Source organism: Erinaceus europaeus, chromosome 11 (genome assembly GCF_950295315.1).
Source record: "Erinaceus europaeus chromosome 11, mEriEur2.1, whole genome shotgun sequence".
Classification (NCBI taxonomy): domain Eukaryota; kingdom Metazoa; phylum Chordata; class Mammalia; order Eulipotyphla; family Erinaceidae; genus Erinaceus; species Erinaceus europaeus.
Genome location: NC_080172.1, coordinates 83,996,773 through 84,018,697, shown reverse-complemented (window position 1 = coordinate 84,018,697; position 21,925 = coordinate 83,996,773). Strand labels below are relative to the sequence as shown.

At 40.7% G+C, this 21,925-nt stretch overlaps 1 protein-coding gene and 1 pseudogene across 1 annotated transcript; both read right to left on the bottom strand.

Moving 5' to 3' along the window:
• Window positions 1-7,560: 7,560 nt before the first annotated feature.
• Window positions 7,561-12,343, bottom strand: S1PR1 (sphingosine-1-phosphate receptor 1). Its single transcript, XM_007528597.3, has 2 exons — window positions 11,915-12,343; window positions 7,561-10,251 (listed from the first exon to the last, which is right to left on the bottom strand). The coding sequence occupies exon 2, from the start codon at window positions 10,097-10,099 to the stop codon at window positions 8,951-8,953; it is 1,149 nt and encodes a 382-aa protein (XP_007528659.1). The 5' UTR covers window positions 10,100-10,251; window positions 11,915-12,343; the 3' UTR covers window positions 7,561-8,950.
• Window positions 12,344-21,236: 8,893 nt separating this feature from the next.
• Window positions 21,237-21,697, bottom strand: LOC103118388 (ATP synthase-coupling factor 6, mitochondrial-like; annotated as a pseudogene).
• Between the last annotated feature and the right edge of the window lie 228 nt (window positions 21,698-21,925).

Sequence of the window (21,925 nt, the reverse complement as noted above, 5' to 3'; positions counted from 1 at the left end):
CCCCTTTGATCATCCTTGGTGGCACTACCCCTTCTCTCTTATTACCATTTCTTCTTGTATCTAACCAGCCTGTTTAGGACTACTGCTGCTTCACCTCTGCTCAGCTACTCCCAACTCAACTGCCTCAACTGAAACAAGGAATCCTTAGACAGGGCTGAGCAAAGACAATCTTTGTAGCCACAAGCTTATTAAGCCCTGAAGACCCTGTGCCTGTCTTCCATCTTTTTTTTTTTTCTGTTTTGCCCATTATTTGGAAAAATGCAGTGCTTTACACCCAGAACAAATGTTGTCATTTAACTGAAAGTCTTTTGTTGGTTTGGTCAGGTGATAAGAATTGCAAGACTCCTATCTCTATGTTATCAGTACTAACATGTTTTGGCATTTTTGGAGATGTGTAAAAGTCCATTACTGGGGGCCAGGTGGTGGTACACCTGGTTAAGAGCACACATTACAGTGCACAAGGACCAGGTTCAAGCCCCTGGTCCCCACCTGCAGGGGGAAAGCTTCACAGGTGGTGGAGCAGGGTTACAGGTGTCCCTCTGTCTTTCCCTCTCTATCTCTCCCTCCCCTCTCAATTTCTCTCTGTCTCTGTGCAATAATAAATAAATATATTTAAAAAATAAAAGTCCACTATTCATAAGATTATTTAATTTTTAAAATATTTATTTATTTTCCCTTTTGTTGCCCTTGTTGTTTTATTGTTGTTGCTACTGATGCTGTTGTTGTTGGATAGAACAGAGAGAAATGGAGAGAGGAGGGGAAGACAGAGGGGGAGAGAAAGACAGACACCTGCAGACCTGCTTCACAGCCTGTGAAGCGACTCCCCTGCAGGTGGGGAGCTGGGGGCTCAAACTGGAATCCCTCTGCCAGTCCTTGCAGTTTGTGCTGCTGTGCTACCGCCTGACTCCCCAAAAGACTATTTATAACCCATCATGTTGGGTTGTAAGCCACTCATGAAATCTGAGTATCAATAAACTTTCATGTTGACAATTTCATTACAACCCTAGATTCTTCCAAGACACAAAAAAAAAACTCTTCAGGGATTACAAATACCCACACTAAGCCAATTTTTTGATTCTATAGAGCATAGAGAGTATCTCTGGGTCAGAGATATTTCTGGTTCCATAGAAGGAACATATGCTCTTTCAGTGTTGTCCTGGACTGACAAATTAAAACACTGCAATGTTAAATAACTTTGCCCCCATTAAATTGTTTTAGCTCTTTGTCATATATTAGGTTTTTATGTATGTGTAAATTTATTTCTGGGATCTACATTATGTATCATTGTCTGAGTGTCCATTTTTGTTCCAGTATAGTAAGGCTTCAAGTAATATTGCTTTGTAGAGTAAACTTGTGCATGGCACTTCGGTTTTTTATTGTTTTTCCACAGCACATACTTGACAAGGGATTGACATGAAACTATTATAAAGAAATTATGCAATTCAGCAACAATGATAAACAATTAAAAAGCGTTTCTAACATCTCAAGCCTTTCTCAAAAGGAACATGCATGTTATTTATTTACTTATTTATTTATTTTTAATTTCTTTATTGGGCTATTAGGAAATTTTAAATGGCGAGTTTTCTATTTCAGCCACCACAATAAGAAATGTCTATAAAAATAAGACATTTAAGGATAATAAGACAAATAAGGATAAAATAAGACAAATAAGACAAAAAAAATAAGACAAATAAGGATCATTTCTAACAAAAAATTGTATTGTTTCTGAGGAGCTAATCAATAATTTGAACAGAAAGTTAATAGAATTAGGAGCTGGAAGGTAGAAGATAGCTCACCTGGTAGAGCACATATTTTACAATAAGAAATGTCTATAAAAATAAGACATTTAAGGATAATAAGACAAATAAGGATAAAATAAGACAAAATAAGACAAAAAAAATAAGACAAATAAGGATCATTTCTAACAAAAAATTGTATTGTTTCTGAGGAGCTAATCAATAATTTGAACAGAAAGTTAATAGAATTAGGAGCTGGAAGGTAGAAGATAGCTCACCTGGTAGAGCACATATTTTACCATTTGTGAGGACCCAGGTTCAATGCCCCAGCTACCTCATGAGAACGTCACAAGTGGTGAAACAGTGTGGTGTCTCTTCTCTCCTTCTTTTTCTTTTTTTTTTCTTTTTTTTAATTTATAAAAAGGAAAGACTGACAAAACTGTAAAATAAGAGGGGTACAACTCCACACAATTCCCACCACCAGAACTCTGTATCCCATCCCCTCCCCTGATAGCTTTCCTATTCTTTTTTTATTTAATTTTTTATTTATGAAAAGGAAAGATTGACTATACCATAGGATAAGAGGGGTACAACTCCACACAATTCCCACCACCAGAACTCTGTACCTCATCCCCTCCTCTGATAGCTTTCCTATTCTTTAACCCTTTGGGAATATGGACCCAAGGTCATTGTGGAATGCAGAAGGTGGAAGGTCTGGCTTCTGTAATTGCTTCCCTGCTGAACATGGGCATTGACAGGTCAGTCCATACTTTTAGCCTGTCTCTCTCTTTCCCTAGTGGGGAAGGGTTCTGGGGAATCTGAGCTCCAGGACAAATTGGTAGGGTTGTCTGTCTAGGGAAGTCTGGTTGACATCATGCTAGCATCTGGAACCTGGTGCCTGAAAAGAGAGTTAACATATAAAGCCAAACAAATTGTTGACTAATCATGAACATAAAAGCTGGAGTAATGCAGATGAAGAGTTGGGGAGGAGTCTCCATTTTGTAGATAGCTAGTAGGCATGTTTTAGTTATGTTCCAAAGGGCCTGTGGCTAGGTTGTTTTTTTGTTTTTGTTTTTTTTTTTTCCTTTTTCTTTTTTTCCCTGAGCCTGAAATCTGTTATGCAGGTGTATTCAAGTTATTGTCTGGGGAGATGATGTCATGGCTGGAAAAGGGACCAGAAAGCTGGATCAGGGAAGACAGTAGCTCTCTAATATGGAAAAGGGGTATAAACCCCATTGATTTGATGTGATCTGGGTCCCATATTTGGCTTAGGAGCCTATGTGATCTCTGCATCGCTGTAGATCTGAGCTCACATTCTGTGGTCATGAGTAAGTGATGACTTTTTAGTCACTATCAGGCCACTCCATCAGCAGGGACCCTAGTCAGGGAGTCCTGAGATTCCCAAACAGACATGATAGGCCTAGACCTCAAATAAATCCCTCTCTCCATTATTACCAGTCATCTCTATCAGGAACAACAAAATAGACCCCTCTGTGGGCCCCCTAGGACCTTGCCCTAAACTTGGATCAACAAGGGTAGAGAATGTTCCATCCTCTGAAGGGAGGCTGCACAACAGCCTTCCTACACCTGAGGAAGAGGAGTCCTGATATTGGGGCAGCTTGGAACATTGGTGGTGACCCCAGCAGGAGTTTGGGACTATTAGCATACAAATGACCTCACCCTGAGGAGGGGCTTCAGAGAAGGGAATGTATAAAAGCAAGGGACCTGGAGCACATGGATCTCTTTGGCTGCTGCTGCTGCTGCTGCTTCTGGTGAGAAGCTTCTTCTGGTCAGGTATCCGCCATGGCTACTTTTCCTGGGAACTGAACACGTGCGACTCTGCTAGCTGGTAAACTTTTAGACCCCTCTACAGCCATGAGTAACCTTTACCAGAGCTTATAATTGTTTATCTTATGGGACTAAACTTTGATAACCATATTCAGACTTTATAGACCTAGCGTACCCTTAACCCTTGATGCTGTGCTTATTTTGCCTTTTACCTGTTTCACCCTAATAAACCGTGTATTGATTAAACCAGTTCCCAGCTCCCCCTGTGAATTCTTTTATATGCACCACAAGCAGCCCCAACCCCCACACCTCTTTTTAAGTTAAATTAGGGGTCCTGATATTGGGGCAGCTTGGAACATTCCAGTCTTTAGGTCCATGATTGGTCAACAATTTGTTTGGCTTTATACATTAACTCTCTTTTCAGGCACCAGGTTCCAGATGCTAGCATGATGCCAACCAGGCTTCCCTAGATAGACAACCCCACCAATGTGTCCTGGAGCTCCACTTCCCCAGAGCCCTTCCCCATTATGGAAAGAGAGTGGCAGGCTAAGAGTATGGACTGACCTGTCAATGCCCATGTCCAGCAGGGAAGCAATTACAGAAGCCAGACCTTCCACTTTCTACATCCCACAATGACCCTGGGTCCATACTCCCAGAGGGATAAAGAACAGGAAAGCTATCAAGGGAGGGGATGGGATATGGAGTTCTGGTGGTGGGAATTGTGTGGAATTATACCCCTCTTATCCTATGGTTTAGTCAATGTTTCCTTTTTATAAACAAAAAACTTTTTTAAAAATGTGCCAGTCTCTTGCCCTTATTCAGCTTTTGCAGTCCTTGCTTTGATCAGGTTAGATTTGGAGTGAATAAGGGAAGTGTAATAGGAAGTATGTGAGGAGGGTTTCTAAGTCTAAGACACTATTTCATTATGAACTTTATACTGACTTACTGCAGACTATTGTGTACTTTTGCTTTCAGGTACATATTTTGCCCTAATTTATTGATGAATGTGAACATATGCCCTATCTCATGGGACCTGGTCTATATCTAGGTTTTGGGACTTGTTAGGAAGTGAGCCACCTAGAATGGAATTAAAGAATCCTATGAATGGAAAAGTCTCACCCAAGTAATGAGGCTGAAGGGTTGACAGTCCATGACTGACATCTCTGGACACAGTCTGAAGTGAAGCATGCTGAGGTGGTACTCATTGCATTGATTAGGTTGGGACTGGCAGATGCAATATCATTTGATATGAATTGAGGGAAGCATGTGGGAAAGTGAGGCCCACCATAGAGGTCCCAGGACTGGGGGAAATATAGGCTCTATAGAGGAAGCAGGATGTGAGGTCAGATCTAGAGGGATGCAGAGGTCACATAGGCTCCTAAGCTGAATATGGGCCCCAGATCACATTAAATCAGTGGGGTTTACAGTCAACATTTATACACCTTTCCCATATTTGGGAGCTACTCTCTTTCTTTCTGGCCCTTTTTCCAGCCATGACATTATCTCCCCAGACAATAACTTGAATAGACCTGCATAACAGATTTCAGGCTCAGGGGAAAAAAGAAAAAGGGGAAAAAAAAAAAAAACCAAAAAAAAACCTAGTATAGCCACAGACCCATTGGAACATATCTAAAATATGCCTACTAGCTATCTACAAAATGGAGACTCCTCCCCAACTCTTCATCAGCACTATTCCAGCCTTTATGTTCATGATTAGTCAACAATTTGTTTGGCTTTATATGTTAACTCTCTTTTCAGGCACCAGGTTCCAGATGCTAGCATGATGTCAACCAGACTAGTGGGGGTTGTATTGTTAAATGGGAATCTGGGGAATGTTATGCATGTACAAACTATTGTATTTACTGTTGAATGTAAAACATTAATTCCCCAATAAAGAAATAAATTATTAAAAAAAAAAAAAGACTTCCCTAGACAGACAACCCCACCAATGTGTCCTGGAGCTCCACTTCCCCAGAGCCCTGCCCCACTAGGGAAAGAGAGAGGCAGGCTGGGAGTATGGATTGGCCTGTCAATGCCCATGTTCAGTGGGGAAGCAATTATAGAAGCCAGACCTCCACTTTCTGCATCCCACAATGACCCTGGGTCCATACTCTCAGAGGGTTAAAGAATAGGAAAGCTATCAAGGGAGGGGATGGAACACAGAGTTCTGGTGGTGGGAATTGTGTGGAGTTGTACCCCTCTTATCCTATGGTTTTGTCAGTGTTTCCTTTTTATAAATTAAAAAAAAATTCAAAAATTCATGTGTAAAACACACACATGCACACACAGTTAAAGCACTCCTGAGAAAAAAAAGAAAAAGAATGAAGATATCATGCTTCCCAACTTCACTATGTATGTTTTTTAGATAAAAACTTTATGGAGTAAAATCACAAATTAAAAATTTACAAAAAAATAATGAAACTTCATGGAAGCTTATTTTAGTATAAACTTATACTTACCGAGATTTTTTTTCATCTTCAATTCTCAGACACAATTAGGGTGTGAGTGGTGATGTACCCAGTAGAGTGCACATGTTTCCATGCATGAGGGTTTGGGTTCAAACCCCTAGTCTCCACTTGCAGGGTGGGAAGTTTCACCAAACATGAAACAGTGCTGCAAGTGTCTCTTCACCTCCCTCCCTCCCTCCTTTCCTCTTTGTTTCTCACTCCCCTTCAAAAAGAAAGAAAAAGAGAAAAAGAGCTATAGGAATGGTGGCATGATGTGGATACAGTGCCCTAGTAATAACCCTGGTGGCAAAAAAAAAAAAAAAAAAAAGTAACATATTCTTGTTAGGGTACCTTAAAGATTCCTCTACCTTAAAGATTGCCCATTGCTTCTTGGCCAGAACTATAAATCTGCCATATATTTTACAGTTTTCCACGAAAACCACAGACCATGATTGTCCAGTTTTCTTGGAAGAAAATACACTAGTTTCTTGGTAGGAAACAGTTAACAATCAGAGATGTAGTGGGCTCACAGGTGGGCAAGTAAGCCTGCACTAGTGAACTTTTCATTCCCCATCAAAGTCAGCTATTCTGTCTCTCCGTGTCAGTTACCTCTGCTTATACAGATAAATCTGGGAGTATACAGATTTTATCTGCCATAGAAACACAAAATGGGCACACTTTTCCATTATGCTAGACTCTAGGATGTGAGTGTAGCATGAACTCATTCCTTCCGCCTCAGCAGACAGATGGATAGAGACATTCCAGTTTGTTTCCAGTCTTTTGTCTTCAGAGCATTTTTGGTATTTCCTTCAGGAAACTGGAGGTTGTGACCTAAGGTTTCCTTAGTGAACACGTTTCTGTTTCCCACAGTTAACCTTACCCAGAAATGACACCCACTCTATTAGGTGAGGATTATCTTCATGTCCCAACTGTGTCCTGTGCATATTAAATGACACATGAAAGCACAAATTCTGAAAGTAACAATAGCACTGGAGAACTAAAATACATTGACTCAATCCCCAATGAAGGCCATGATATAAAAAACAATGATTAGCTGTTACAGCTATGTAAGTGTCTTAAATAAATAAGTGACTAATATTATTTTCCAGTATCCATGACCCCACCTCTCCAAACATGTTAATGTAAAGCCAAGAATGTAAACTTTTGTTGAGGGGGGTTGACTGTTCATTAAGTCTCAGAATTTAAATAAGATTTCTAATCACTTTGTCAGGTAGCATTTTGTTAAAAACCCACATTTTAGGACAGGATTACTGCACTTGATTGGTTTGGCTTCAGTAGAACTTTAAACTCAAACAATTACACTTACTTTTCAATGTGGTATTTAGAGGTTGGTGGTTTCCACTCTTTCTCTACTTCTTTACTCTTCAGTGTTAACTTATTGAAGTTTCTCTTCCTGAAAAAAATAGAGTGGTTTCTAAATAAACCACACATTTTTTTCACACCCTACTTTACCAAGGTAAAATTCTCTAATAGAATAACAAGAATTTTGTCTATGACTCTAAACATTCATGTAGCCAAATAGGATGTCTACATAATTCTATTTTTAAAAAATGTTCTTCACAAAATAGTCTTTAAAAAATCAGTTTATTAATGTTTAAAAGTTGATAAAGCTATGTGCAAAATGATCCACAAAAGTCAGAAACCTATTAAATACTATTTTTTAAAAAACAAGACATTTCTCAGTTTAATTGCACTGAAAGTCATACTAAAAAGATAGCAATACACTTTTACTCTTTGTAACATTTATACACATCCTCAGTTAACTTAATCAATAGCTGTACTGAAGTTTTTCTGTTGACCCCTATCAGTTAAAGTAATGCTTTAAGGGTACAAAAGGGTGGTATTTTCTGAGGAAATGCACATCCAAAGATGTTAACACAGGTTAGAAAAATCCAATAAAATGACCCTTGTTGAAACTGATACATTCAAAAATCATAAAAAGTATTTTACCACAACACAATACAACCATCCTGTTGGTAGAAAGGAATCACACAACACTTTGAAATACACATCAACAAAAGTGCCAAAGGAAAACATTGTATTTGTTAGACAAATTCATTAAGAAATCTCTATTGGTTTACAAAAGTCACCCTCCCACTCAGTTTTCACCTTGTTTTCCTAGTTCTCCCATGACACTAAGGATCATGGCTGGCATAATTTAGATGACTTGGACTTTCTTACATAGATTTCAGTCGTAATGGATATGATACTGCAACACATTTCATTGTGAATATGAAAAAAAAAATCAAAGTGAATTCAAACAAATACCAAAAAACTGACCCAGCTTTTCGAAACTTTGGCCTCAGCAAATGAAATTGCTTTGCATCTCCAAACCATCTCCACCTCCTCATGGTCTATCTACTGGACACAGCCTAATTGCTAGAAATGATCAAGAAATGGGCTGTGCCACAACCCCCAGCTCTGATAAATTCCAGGTAGTTAAAACATAAAGTGAGAGGATTTTTGAGGGAGGATGTGTAGGGGGAGGGCAGATGGGATATGTAGAGCATACTTCGGTAAGCGTGCACTCACTTGGGTTGGAAATTGAAGTGAAAGAAAACATCTCCTCAAAGCGCCAGAGAGAGAGAGCTTTCACATAGGGATGTTGGTCTTTAAGAAGGAGCCAAATGAACTCTTAGGAGCTTGACAATGCTAGACCTTTGGCTCAGTGCAAAATCAAAGCTCCAGGGAGAAGGAAATAGATTTTAGGCGAGGACCTGATCTCCACCCTTCCCGGTACATTGTTCACAGGAACTAACTCCAGTCACCAACACTCAAGACCACCACGTTGTTCTCTCTGACTCCTTCCTCTCTCTGGCTCTGAGCAGCTCCTTCCAGGCAGCAGTTGAACCCAGAGATCATTCTTTCTACTTGTTTGTTTTTGTTTTTGTTTTAACTAACACTGGGGTGCTGAGTAACCATGCAAGAAGACTCCCCATAGGTCCACAGCTTTCAGCCTTAGGAAGAAGAGTTAACGTTTCCAGAAGACATAATGGTCTCTGGGTTGTCTCCATCATCCTTCTGGGGATGAGAGGAGTTGTCCGACTTGCTGCGGCTGAATTCCATGCCAGCAATGATGGGCCGCTTGAATTTGCCTGTGGAGTCCCCACTGGGACACTTACAGCAGGACATGATCCTGATAAAGGCCCGTCGCATCTCCTTGTTGGTCAGAGTATAAATGATGGGGTTGGTGCCAGAGTTGAGCACAGCCAACACCAGGAAGTACTCTGCTCTGTAAAGGATGTCACAGGTCTTCACCTTGCAGCCCACGTCCAGAAGGAGCAAGATGAAGAGGGGCGCCCAGCAGGCGATGAAGACACTCAGGACAATAATCACGGTCTTAAGCAGTGCCAGTGACTTCTCCGAGCTGCGGCTGGCCTTGGAAATGTTCTTGCGGAAAGTCAGTCGGCGGCTCCGAGTCCTGACCAAGGAGTAAATCCTGCAGTATAGGATGACGATGGAGAGCAAGAGTAGAGTGAAGACTGTGGTGCAGAAGAGGATATAGTGCTTGTGGTAAAGTGGTAGCACTGTGGAGCAGCTGGGCAGCGCTCCGATGCAGTTCCAGCCCATGATGGGCAGGCCACCCAGGATGAGGGAGATGACCCAACAGGCACTGATAAGCAGGAAGGAGCGAAAGCTGTTACTCCCATTGTGGAGCTTCATCTTCAGCATGGTGATATATCGCTCGATGGCGATGGCTAGGAGACTGAACACAGAGGCTGACAGGGCCACAAACATACTCCCTTCCCGCAGAAACCACTGGGCGGGGGTGAGCTTGTAGGTGGTGGCCCCAGACAAGAGTAGGTTGGCTGTGTAGGCCACACCTGCCAATAAGTCTGAGAGGGCCAGGTTGCCGATAAAATAGTACATAGGTCGGTGGAACTTCTTGGTTTTCCAAATGGTCAGCAAAACAAAAATGTTCTCTAAGATGATAAAGCAACAGATGAGAATGAACACCACAGAGGTCGGCTTAATGACGTTTTCCTTGTCTACGCTAATATTCAGTTTTCCTGTATAGTTGTAATGCCGGATAATGATGTCATAGTTGACATAATCGGAAACAGAGCTGCGAAGGGCCTTGACCACCGGGAGGCTGGTAGACCCCATAGTGAGTTGCCAGGTTCCCCGGAGCCGATGTGGTGCTTCTCCAGATGAACACTAGAGGGCAAAGTCGAGCTAGCCTTCACTTGCTGCCGAGGTGATATCCAGGCTTTTTGTGTAGCTTTTCCTTTGCTGGAGAGGGCCTCACAAACAGCAGCCTTAAACAAGTTACAAACAGAAGAGTCAGGGAAAAAGTCACAGTACACTAGCATAATTCATTCTAACTGAGGCTTTGTTCCAGTTTTGTTGTTCTTTGTTTGTTTTATGGAAACTTGAAGAGAGGGAGTTAAAAAAAATTTTTTTTAATTCTCATTTCTTGCAAATAAAAGAGGGAGTTCAAGAAAAATAAATAAATAAATAAATAAAGCAAGAATTTACCCTAACTGAAAACTTAAGCTTAACAAGAGTCACACTATGATCACCTTCACTCTAATAGTTATGGGAAAGTGGAAGAATGACACCCCCTCCTTCATTTAATTCTATTTCCACCCCCTCACTTTTCTCTACCTTAGATTTCCAGCCTTGAGGTTTTCTGAACCCAGTCAGTGGCTCCACAGTGGCCTCACTAGCTGAGGTGTGGGGGGAGGGGGTCTCGATGCCCATACAGAGGGTGGAGAAGCACACCTCTCCCTGCCTGACACCACAGCTACCACTAACACCAGTCTAAAAAAGGTGAGAACCACCTCCTCATTACCATGCAAGAAATTAGATTTGCACAAAAACCATTTGACAGTGTAAGTCATTCTTTGAGTTCTATTAATAATTCTCTAGGAGCAGGTGTGGTTAGGGTCCCAGGGTGTAGCATGGTATGGGCAGCCAAGCCCGCCCTGGCCAAGTGGTAAACAGGAAAGCTCACTGCCTCTGAGAAGCAACTGCCTTTTCTTTCTTCATCTTTTTTTTTTCTCACAAGCCAGTACAAAAAAAAAAAAAAAAAAAAAAAACACCTAAATTTTACTCAGTGAAAAGTCATTTGCAGAAGATTGCAATAAATCCCAGAACTTTCGTGCATTCTCTGATTGCATAAGGAGTATTTTTAGTTACTGTAGGTATAGTCATACAAAACCACAAAAAAGAGAAAAGTTATATCACAAATGATAACAGCACATGCTTCTTTATTCTTTATTCTGAATTCAAAACTACTCTCCAGAAAGATCATATAAAGAACGTCTGGCATATTTATTGCTAAGCTTGCAGGTATATATATATTCCCTGCCTTCGCCCCACAGGTTACCTTCTCTCAAATAACTAGAAAGCGTGAAGGAAACGAAGCATAAGACTAGTGAACAAAATTCTACTTTTAAGTTGTTCAAATGTTTCAAGATAATGTTGAAATAAAGTGAAGTAATACAGACCACAGCAATTCCAGCAACTGCTTGGACAGCAGAGGCTGCCGGTAACCGCACGCTCCACACTGCGCCCATCTAATTCTACATTCTGTTCGCCTGCAACCTAAGTTAAAGCCCTTTACCTCCCACCTTCCATAGTCTTTGTCTTCAGGACTTTCAAAACTTAGCGCCTTCTCTCTTCCGACCAACCTCAACTTCCAAGACCCCCACCCCAGGCAATGTTTTGTAATGGAAGCTTCTTCACCCTTGTTCCAATCTTCGTCCATCAAAAGTACTCCTAGGACATGCATGGGAGTGGGTTCCTTATTAGCCCGGAGATGCATGTTTTTAATACCCAGAGATGGATGTTTTTAAAGTTTTTGTTAGTTTGTTTGGCTTCGTTTCGGTTTAAAAAACCAATTCTTTTTTCTGGGGGCTACTGAAGCCCTCCCCCAGCGGGGCTTCCCAGCGCCCCGCTACCTGCATGGCCACCTACCTCGCTCAGGCTGGACGAAGTTGTGTTCGGAAAGCTCCGGGTCGGTTCAAGGCGCTCGGCATCTTGTTGCAAGCCCCCGACTGACTGCGTTGCTCTCTACCCCCTCCCTCCCTCCCTCCGCAGCCGCACGCTCAGCTGGCCAGCCCGGGCCAGAGCCCGCCCGCAAGCTGAGGTCCCCCAGTGCCCTACTAGGGCTGCCTGGCTGCTCTCGGAAGAGACGGGGAGGGGTTAATGCCTCAGCCCCCACGCACTCCTCCTGCACCCTGGCATCTCCAGCTGAGAACTGTCCAGGAAAGATCTGGGGCAGAAAGAGAAAAAGAAGAAGAAGAACCACTCCTCCCCCAGCCGAAAGGGGGGAAAAAAAAAAAATCAAGGGCGGAGCTTAGTGACCCTGGACTGAAATGTATAAATCACAGCCCTCGCCTCCTTACCAGCGGCTCCCCAGAGTTGGACGTGGTTCTTCCTAGGCGTGGAGGAGAGGGGAGGTGGGGGGGCTTCGAAACTTTTCTGGTAAAAAGTCTTAGGGGCAGAGGCTGGGGTGGGGGGAAGCGGTCGGGTATTTTGTGGAATACCTCCCTAGTTTCCGATTCCTGTAGTTTTTGGAGTGGGGGGTGGGGGTGTGAGGGTGGTGTCCTTGCTTTGTGATTCAGCTCCCCGGAGGCCCGCTCTGTGCTGGCAGGGAAGCTTGAGTGGTGGCGGGGCCGGTCCCACCGCGCTCGGGCGAAGAGAGGCTGGGAAGGAGCTTTCGAGGCATATGTGCGGTGATCAGCCTAAAACAGAATCCGCCGCTTATCCCCTCCCTCACCCCTTCTCTCCACTGCCGCTCCCCCCCCCCCGCCCCATTCCATGGCTGAACTCTAGCGTGCAGTCCGAGGGAGCAGAAAGAGCCTCTCCTGGGGGCGCACCATGAGAGAGAGAGAGAGAGAGAGAGAGAGAGAGAGAGAGAGAGTGTGTGTGTGTGTGTGTGTGTGTGTGTGTGTGTGCTTGGGGCAGCTCAAGAATTTCCAAATGGGAAAAAGAGCCTGCATCTCCAGCCCAACTGAGAACCTGCAGTTGTTGGAGGGAGAGGTATGGGGGGTTGAAGGAGGAGGAGTGGTAAATGCTGGCCCGACCTTCTCTTTCTAAACACTTGGGAGGCAATTTAGAGGCCCCCACTTCTCCAAGTTCACAACTCGCCCACACTTTCCTTTAGTGTAGATGCTACTTCTGAACTTGAGGCTTAGAAGCGAACTTGGTCAGCTCTAAGTGACAAATTCAGGGCACTTCTGCCCTGCCCTGCTGCTACAAAGTTCATTTCTACCCAGACTTGGGTCTCACTGGCTTCCCATCTCCACAGATGTGAACACAAAAACTTCTCCGTTGCGCAGTTTCAATTGATAGACACACCCTGTACCTGAATGACTCAGAAGGAGGCTGAATGAATAAACAACAGACCTTTGGCTTCTGGGATTTTATGAGTTTGTAAAAGAAAAAAAAAAAAAAACACCAAGTGACAGTTAATTCACAGCTGCCTGAAATCTCTCATCAAGAGTGTCACACCCCTCACAGACCCACAAGTTCTACAGCAGTGCATACAGATGAAATAGAAACTATGATAAGGTCCTCTAGATTTCAGAACTGCTTGGCTTCATTTAAAAGAAAATATATGTTCACTCTACCTAGTAAAATATGCAGAGGGGATTTGACAAACTCCAATCCAACCTTGACTTTATAAGTTCTTTTTCAGATGTGATAGCATTTCTAATGTAATACTGCTACTCAGTGATGCAGACATAGTAGGTCATTCTATTGCTAAGAGAAATGTTTCTCAATTTAACCTACCAGATAGCCCAGACTAGTGAATGACAGAGTTGAGGTCCAAAACTTAAGTACTCCAGATGCCAGGCCTCTAACTAAAAGCCTTCTTATCAGCACATAGTTAAAGAATTGAAATACATATTTCCCAGTGGAAGCAATCCTCTAGCTGTGGAGTTTTAAATCTTTACTGATTTCTTAGCTATCTCTATGTATAAAATGTATACAATGGTATGCTAATTCATGTTCTTTAAATTTCACTCCTTTCCTGACTATGAAATCTACAAAACGCATTAAAAGATATGCGAATATTCTTTTATCATGAATCTTTTTTGTTAAAATGTTACATTATATTTTATTTTATTATCATTTTTAGTAAGACTAATTTTTAGAAGAGTTTTTTTTTAAGATTTATTTTATTTATTGAGAGAAAGAAATGCCAGTGATGCCATATGTCATATGCAGTGCCAAGAAATTGAATTTGGGATTTTAGATATGTAAGTTCTGTATTCTATCCACTGAACCATTTCCTTTGCCAGTACAGAAGTTTTAGATTCACAGCAAAACTGAAAAGTAAAGTTTCCCATAAGCCCCTACTCCTATAGTCTCCATGCATAACCTTTCTTCTTATCCACATCCTCCACCAATAAGTACATTTGCTACAACTGACAGACATATATCACCCAAGCCAGACTCTACAAGAGGTTTAACTTCACTCTTGGTATTGCACTTTCTGTGTATTTGAACAGATGTATGATGACATGGAACTATCACTACAGTATCATGCAGAGTTTGCACTGCCTGAAAAAATCCTCTGTACTCCACCCTTTTATTTTTTCACTCCTTTCATAAATATCTTTATATATATATATATATATATATATATACATATATATATATATATATATATGTATATATATATATATTTTTTTTTAACCAAAGACCAAAGACTGCTCAACTCTGGTTTATGGTGGTGCTGGGGATTGAATTTGGGACTTTTAAGCCTCAGACATGAAAGTATTTAGCATGATCTTGAAAGTATATTCCCAATCTACTGAATATCTTTTTAAAAATCACTGATTGCGTGACTACATGTATATAAAGTACAATAATTCATTATATTAATCACATTTTAAAAACTTCTCTTTACTTATAATATCTAATGTAAGCTTGTGCACTAGATTCTAAGTGTTACATGTATTAACTCATTTAATCCTTAGAATGATCCTACATATTAGGTACTGAGATTAACCTTATTTTACAAGAAAACTGAGCCCCAGCAAATTCAACAATTTGACTAGCATGGGCTATGAATATAGATATACTACTGCCTCTCAACCACTACTTCAAACCACCTTTTGACACATTCATAAGCCTTAAGCATATCAAAGCATTACATAGGGGAAGTCAGTTCATTTCCTTTGAATGCCCTTGTTGAAGACAACATCTAATATTGATCCAATGTTTTAAAGAGCTCAAATGCTTTTCAGATGACTGTTTAGTAACATTTATATACATCTATGAAAAATATAAATCATTGGCTCCACTCAGGAAAAACTCTTCAGTATGCAAGGCTATTTGCAGTGATGACTTCCCAGTCTTTCCAAGTCTCTGATTCCCATATTCATCTCTTCTCATTGTTCTCAGGAGAAACCATAAAGTTTGCAACCTCAAGCTGTCTCTCCTGACTGCTAGCCCAGTTCTCATTCCTCTACTGACTAGAAGACAAAGTGAGGTTATTATCTGATGCCTAGTTCACACTGAGGTCGCTCTATTCCAAATTTCTGATTTCAAAGCAGCGTTGCTGGACTATTTATACATATTTTAGTATCTTCCTTTAATAGATGCCAGATAAAATACCATTCAATACTATTTTGGATATATGCTAAAACATGCATTTGGTGTTAACTTGTGATTCCAATGCAACTGGAGGATCTGAGTTTTCTTTGCTACATCTGGTAACCCTACTTTTTTTTCCCTAAAGTCTCCAGTTACTTGTTGACTCACTCCCATTCACCCCTCTATGCCCCATAAGGATCCTGGTGCATAGTGAGTGTCTTCCAGAAACCTAGACACCTATCATGAGGATATAAGGGGTTGTACCTATGCGTCATTGACTTTACTGTAAACTATTAACCACCCTCCCAATTAAAAAAAAAATCTAACCCTCCCTCTACTAATTTATTTATAGGAGACTATGACGTCCCACTTCCTGTAGAAAATAGTATCACCACTATTTTCCTCCTCTAAGTACTAGATTAATATCCTCTAAGTTCTAGAACTTAAGACTGTACAGCCTTAATCCTCATCTTCCCACCTCCTCCTCCAGGCAAAATTTATATAACCGTACTTCTCCACAAACTTCCCAAGATTATTGTCAATCATTCCCTCTCCAGTGCTTTCTATTCTTAGTTCCTTACTTTCTGATGACTCTTTACTCTCAGCTTACATTAACATGAATATGTTTCCTCTACCCCAAACTCACCCATGTCCTACTGAGTCCCAGTATAGTATCCCTTCATTTATTTTGTTTGCAGATATTCATAACCATGTAGTGGAACATGTTGGAGTTTTGGCACCAGAAAGACTTATTATCTAATACTAGCAGTTTATTGCTGTGTGACAATAGGAAATTTCCTTTAACTTTCTTGAATCTTGGTTTCCTCATCGCTAAAATGGTGTAATGATATGCCCCTGTCACTATGAGAATTAAAGAACTTCATTTATATAAAGAGGTCTGATTTACAGCATAAATCCTTCATCCTTCCACTACCTCTATCTCTATAATATCCATGATCTCTCTTTCCATTCATTTTCATTTTTTTGTTTTCAAATAAAAAATTTTAAGAGGCAAATAGTGTACAACTTGCAATGAAAAATATTAATACTCAAAGACGAGTGACCTTGCTCTTCTTCATTCCTGAATATTTTTTTTTTTATAGAATCCTGTTCTTTTTTCAGGGATGCCATATATTCATGTACCTCTGAGGATATTACAATGTTGTTGTTATTTTATTCTACCTGTACTATCTCATTTTCCTGTTTTGGTCTCAGTCTTTTGTGTCATAGGCTTTCTCAGTTGTCAGGAGATTTCTAGCTGTGCATTCATATTCCAAACAGAGGAACTTAAAGCTAAAAGAAATTAAAATAAATTAGGGTGGGAAGAGTTTTTCAATGTAAGATGCTACAGGGTCAGGCTTTGTTTTATTAGAAGTCCCCTAATGGAAACATATGGAAACCTCTCTTCACAGGCTGTTCAATTTCACTGGTGAGGAAGTCTAAGATCTTGTCTGCTTTCCAGCATTCCCCCAAGCAAATCTAGGAAGAGTGAGTAAGACTGAAGGCATATTTCACTATTCACTGTTTAGATTTAAACCGAATCGTAAAGATTCACACACACACACACACACACACACACACACACACACACACACACACACTCACCTATGCCAATAGTCCCTCTATTCAAAGTTCTTCTGATTTAGGCTACTTAACAAATCAAGCTCCAGTCTTCCACAGGGGTGAACGTGTCAGCACTTGTGCTGTTGTACAGGTCAGAGATGGTGCCTGTGCGTGTGCATGTGGACTCTTGGGCATGAGGTCCCAAATTCAATCGCAGGCTGTACATGTACTACAGTGATGTCTGGTTCTTTCTCTCTGTGTGTCTATCTTCCTCATGAATAAATAAATACAACATTTAAAAATATGTAAATAAATAAATTGGGGCCAAGGAGGTGGTATGGTGAGTATGGCGGTGAACTAGGAAGCATGAGGCCCCGAGTTCAATCTCTGACATCCCATCTGCCAGAGTGACACTTAAAAGTTAAAAATGAAGAGTGATGCACTGAAAATACTAAGTATATCAAGAGTCTAGAAAGATGGTGGAAAGTAGGCTGGGGATATAATATAATGTTTATGCCTGAGGCTCTGAGATCTCAGTTTCAACCCCCAGCATCACCATAAGCCAGAGCTGAGTAGTACTCTGGTCTCCGTCTCTGTCCCTCCCTCACTCTCTCTGTATGTTTCTCTCCGTACTCTCATTAAAATAAAATAAATAGGGAACTGGGCGGTAGCCCAGTGGGTTAGGTGCACATGGCCCAAATCTCAATGGCCAGCTTAAGGACCCCTGTTCGAGCAGGGGGTCGCTTCACAAGGGTTGAAGCAAGTCTGCAAGTCTTTCTCTCCTCCTCTCTGTCTTTCCCTCCTCTCTCGATTTCTCTCTGTCCTATCTAGCAACAACTATTACAACAATAACTACAACAAGCTCAACAACAAAGGCACCAAAATGGGAAAAATGGCCTCCAGGAGCAGTAGATTTATAGTGTAGACACCGAGCCTCAGCAATAAACCTGGGAGCAAAAATAAATAAGTAAATAAATAATATATAAATGGTGGAAGGTAGTGTAGACTTTTTTCTCTACCGAAATAGACATTTTATGCTCAGTCTTATTTTTAGATGAACATTTGTTACCTCTTTCAGAAATACCTGAATTTCCATTTCCTGATCTAATATAAGGGATTTATGGTAAGAATCTAGCTTTATTTTATGTTCCCCCTAAAAGAATTCAAGTTTTGCTGTTCTGATAAACTATTTACATACATTAACTTGTTTTCCAAAATCTTATTACTACTGTCAGAGGCTACTTCACTTTGAGAATAATATAGGTTAAATTTCAGTCTCTTACCTCCAAGATCCTGGAAGAAGTCCTAGAAATTTGCCCACACAACTATATAGAAACTGTGAGGGGCTGGGTGGTGGTGTACCTGGTTGAGTGCACATGTTATAATGCATAAGGATCTGGGCTTGAGCCCCTGGTACCCACTCGCAGAGAAAGCTTTGTGGTGGTGAAGTAGTGCTACAGGTGTCTCTCTGTCTCTCTTCCTCTCTACCTCCCCTTTCCCCTCTTGATTTTTTACTCTCTCTATCCCATAAATAAACAAAGGTAATAAAACTTCTTTAAAACAAACAAATAAATAAAATGTGAAATATTTTAGCCATAACTGACTAAAGTTGGTAAATCTTTGCATAGGAAAGTTTCTACTGGGGGCCAGGTGGTGGCGCACCTGGTTGAGCACACATGTTACAAAGAGCAAGGACCCAGGTTCAAGCCCTCAGTCCCCACCTGCAGGGGGGAAAGCTTCACGAGTGGTGAAGTAGTGCTGCAGTTGTCTCTATGTCTCTCTCCCTCTCCATCACCCCCTTCCTTCTCAGTTTCTGGCTGTGTCTATCCAATAAATAAATAGAGATAATTTTAAAAAATTTTAAAAGAAAGTTTCTACTATTTTTATTTTCCTTTATGAAGGGGTGATTTGGAGATTTCTATGTTATGCTTGTGTGTGATGTAACTAAGGGGAAAACTGAGTTTAGTATGAATTTAGATTTAATTTAGAACAAAGAGTTGTACATGAGCTTGACACTGACTTCCTTAATACTACAGTCACCCAAATATAGAAATGGTTTACCTCTGTGAGAATGTCATACATCAGAAAGGACAAAAACAACAAGTGTTGGAAAGGATATGGGGGAAAAGTGACACTTCTGCACTACTGATGAAAGTGTAAAATGGTCCAACCACTGTGGAAAGCAGTCTGGGGAATTCTCAGCACACTAGAAATGGTCCTACCCTATGATCCAGAAATTCCTTTCCTAAGGATATACCTAGAGGACCCAAAAACACCTATCAGAAGAGATTTATGTATACCTATGTTCATAGCAGCACAATTTGTAATTGCCAGAACCTGAGAGTAACTCAGATGTCCAACATCAAATGAGTGGCTAAAAAATTGTGGTAGGGGACCAGCTGATGGCAACCCGGGTTAAGCGCAATGAGTACAAAGCCAAGGACCTGAGCAAGGATCCTGGTTCAAGCCCTGGCTCCCAACCTGCAGGGGGTCACTTCACAAGAGGTGAAGCAAGTCTGCAGCAGTCTATCTTTCTCTGTCCCCACACCCTTTATCTTTCCCTACCCACTCAATTTCTCTCTGTCCTACCTAATGGGGGGAAAAAGGCCACCAGAAGCAATGAATTCATAGTGCAAGTACTGAGCCCCAACAATAGCCCTGGAGGCAAATAGAAGAAGAAAAAATGTGGTATATATACATAATGGAATACTACTCAGATGTAAAAAATGTAGTCTTAAACTTTGCATCATCTTGGATGAAACTTGAAGATGTGATATTAAGTGACATAAGCAAAAAGGAGAAGGACAAATATCAAATGATCTCACTTATAAATGAAACAATATATGGGGGAAGGGAAGGGAGGAGCAAAGTGAAACGTGGACTGGACAAGGTATTACATTGTATTAAAGCAAAAGACTGGGGAAGGTGGAGGGATGAGCTCTCCACTGTAAACTGTGTTCGCAAAACAATTTCTTTTCAAGATCTTATACTAATGTAACTATTTTTCTTTTTAGCAAATCACCTGTCACCAATTCTTGTTGTATTAAAATGCTGCATTAAAAAAAGAAGAAGAAAAGAATGAACTACAACAAAAATAAACAAACAAAAAAAATTGGGTTGATAAATTTATAAGAAACTCTTCAGGGAAGCCCAAGAATAAAAGTTGGGATTTTAACATTTCAGGAAATCTGTGACTGTGGTCAACTATATATTCTCACAGATAATCTCTTTCTCCCATAAACCCCTGATTCTTCTGGGACTCAATAAAGTTAAAATTAAATAAACCGTATCTCTTTTTAAAAAGAAAGGAAAAGGAAGAAGAAGAAAGAAAGAAATGGTTTCCAAGACTTACTTTTACTGCTGTTCATGGCTACATATAAACATGCAGGGACAGAATCACTCTATCAGACCACTCGCTGGAAGTCAGTCTGTGAAAGATCTTCAAATGATGCTATGGGTAAATTGCAATTGGAACACTTGATTTTCCCCTAACTCCTAGTTAAAAACAAAAGTCATCTTTTCTTCAGAATACATTTGATAACTTAGGATGTATAATTTTTAAGAATAGGCCAATGAAATAGTTCACTTTGACAGCGTGTTGCTTTGCCATGTGCATGACCCAGATTTGAACCCAGCTCCACCACTTTAGAGGAAATTTCAGTACTGCTGTCTCTCTATCTCTTTCCTTCTCTTTCTCTATCAAAAATTATTGAACACATCATTTCTATTATGTCGGAAATTCAGTTCAATTATGAACTGAAACCTGTGTGACCCAGGTTTGAGCCTGATCTTCATCAAATTAGAGAAGGCATTGGTGCTTTGGTTTCTTTCCCTATCTCTTTGTGTCTCCCTCTCTCTATCTGAAAAAGTCAGCCATGAGTAGTGAACCCCCAGAAATGACAAAAAATAAAGAAAAAATATGTGAGAAAACACAGACATCTCATTTGAATATATATAAAAGATACCTTGATTTGTCATCTACAAATGTATTCATTAAATGTGAGTTAAAAAATTTTTTTAAGGTTGTAGACAAGTTATATTCAATTTAACCAAAGTCTGCAAATGTAAGCAAATGGCAAGACTGAAAAACAGTGACAAATACCTAATACACTCAGTTGCATACCAGCCTCACCATATTTATTTGGAACCAGGATTCAAAGAACATTTGACAGTGGTGAAATGTGCATTTATTTTCTGATACTTCCAACAGTTGTAAACCTAATCTAGGACCAATTACCAGATAAATCATACATCATTTCTTCAAGACAGGGGTTTGTCATGGACTTCAAATTTGTGTTCTTCAAATGAGAAGGTAGGGAAGGTATTCATGTCTGTTTTGCCAAACATTTGATTAAGCTTATAAAGCTCCCTCTCCAAATCTTGTTGCTACTCTGGACCAGCATCCACCGGTCCTGCAGATGACTGTCGCTTAGTTTTGTATTCTCTAATCTTGTCCACAAAGAGTTTCTGTACAGGATCAAGTTCCTTATTAAATGCCACTGCTGTAACACCAATGTTTCTCCTCAAATGGACGGAGACTACAGACGGAATGAATGAGGAAAACTGGAAGAGCCTCTGAAGATTCATGGTGATTCTATCACTCGCACTCACCCAGAGCTACCAATGCCACTGCTCCTATGAGTAAAAATTTTTATAAAATTAACAAGGACTGGGAGTCGGGTGGTAGCGCACCAGGTTAAGCACAGGTGGCACAAAGTGCAAGGACCGGAGTAAGGATCTCGGTTGGAGCCCCTGGCTTCCCACCTGCAGGGGAATCGCTTAACAGGTGGTGAAGCAGGTCTGCAGGTGTCTGTC

Excerpts from the sequence above, each read along its gene's own strand:
- S1PR1 (XM_007528597.3), bottom strand. The coding sequence starts at position 10,099 with ATGGGGTCTACCAGCCTCCCGGTGGTCAAGGCCCTTCGCAGCTCTGTT.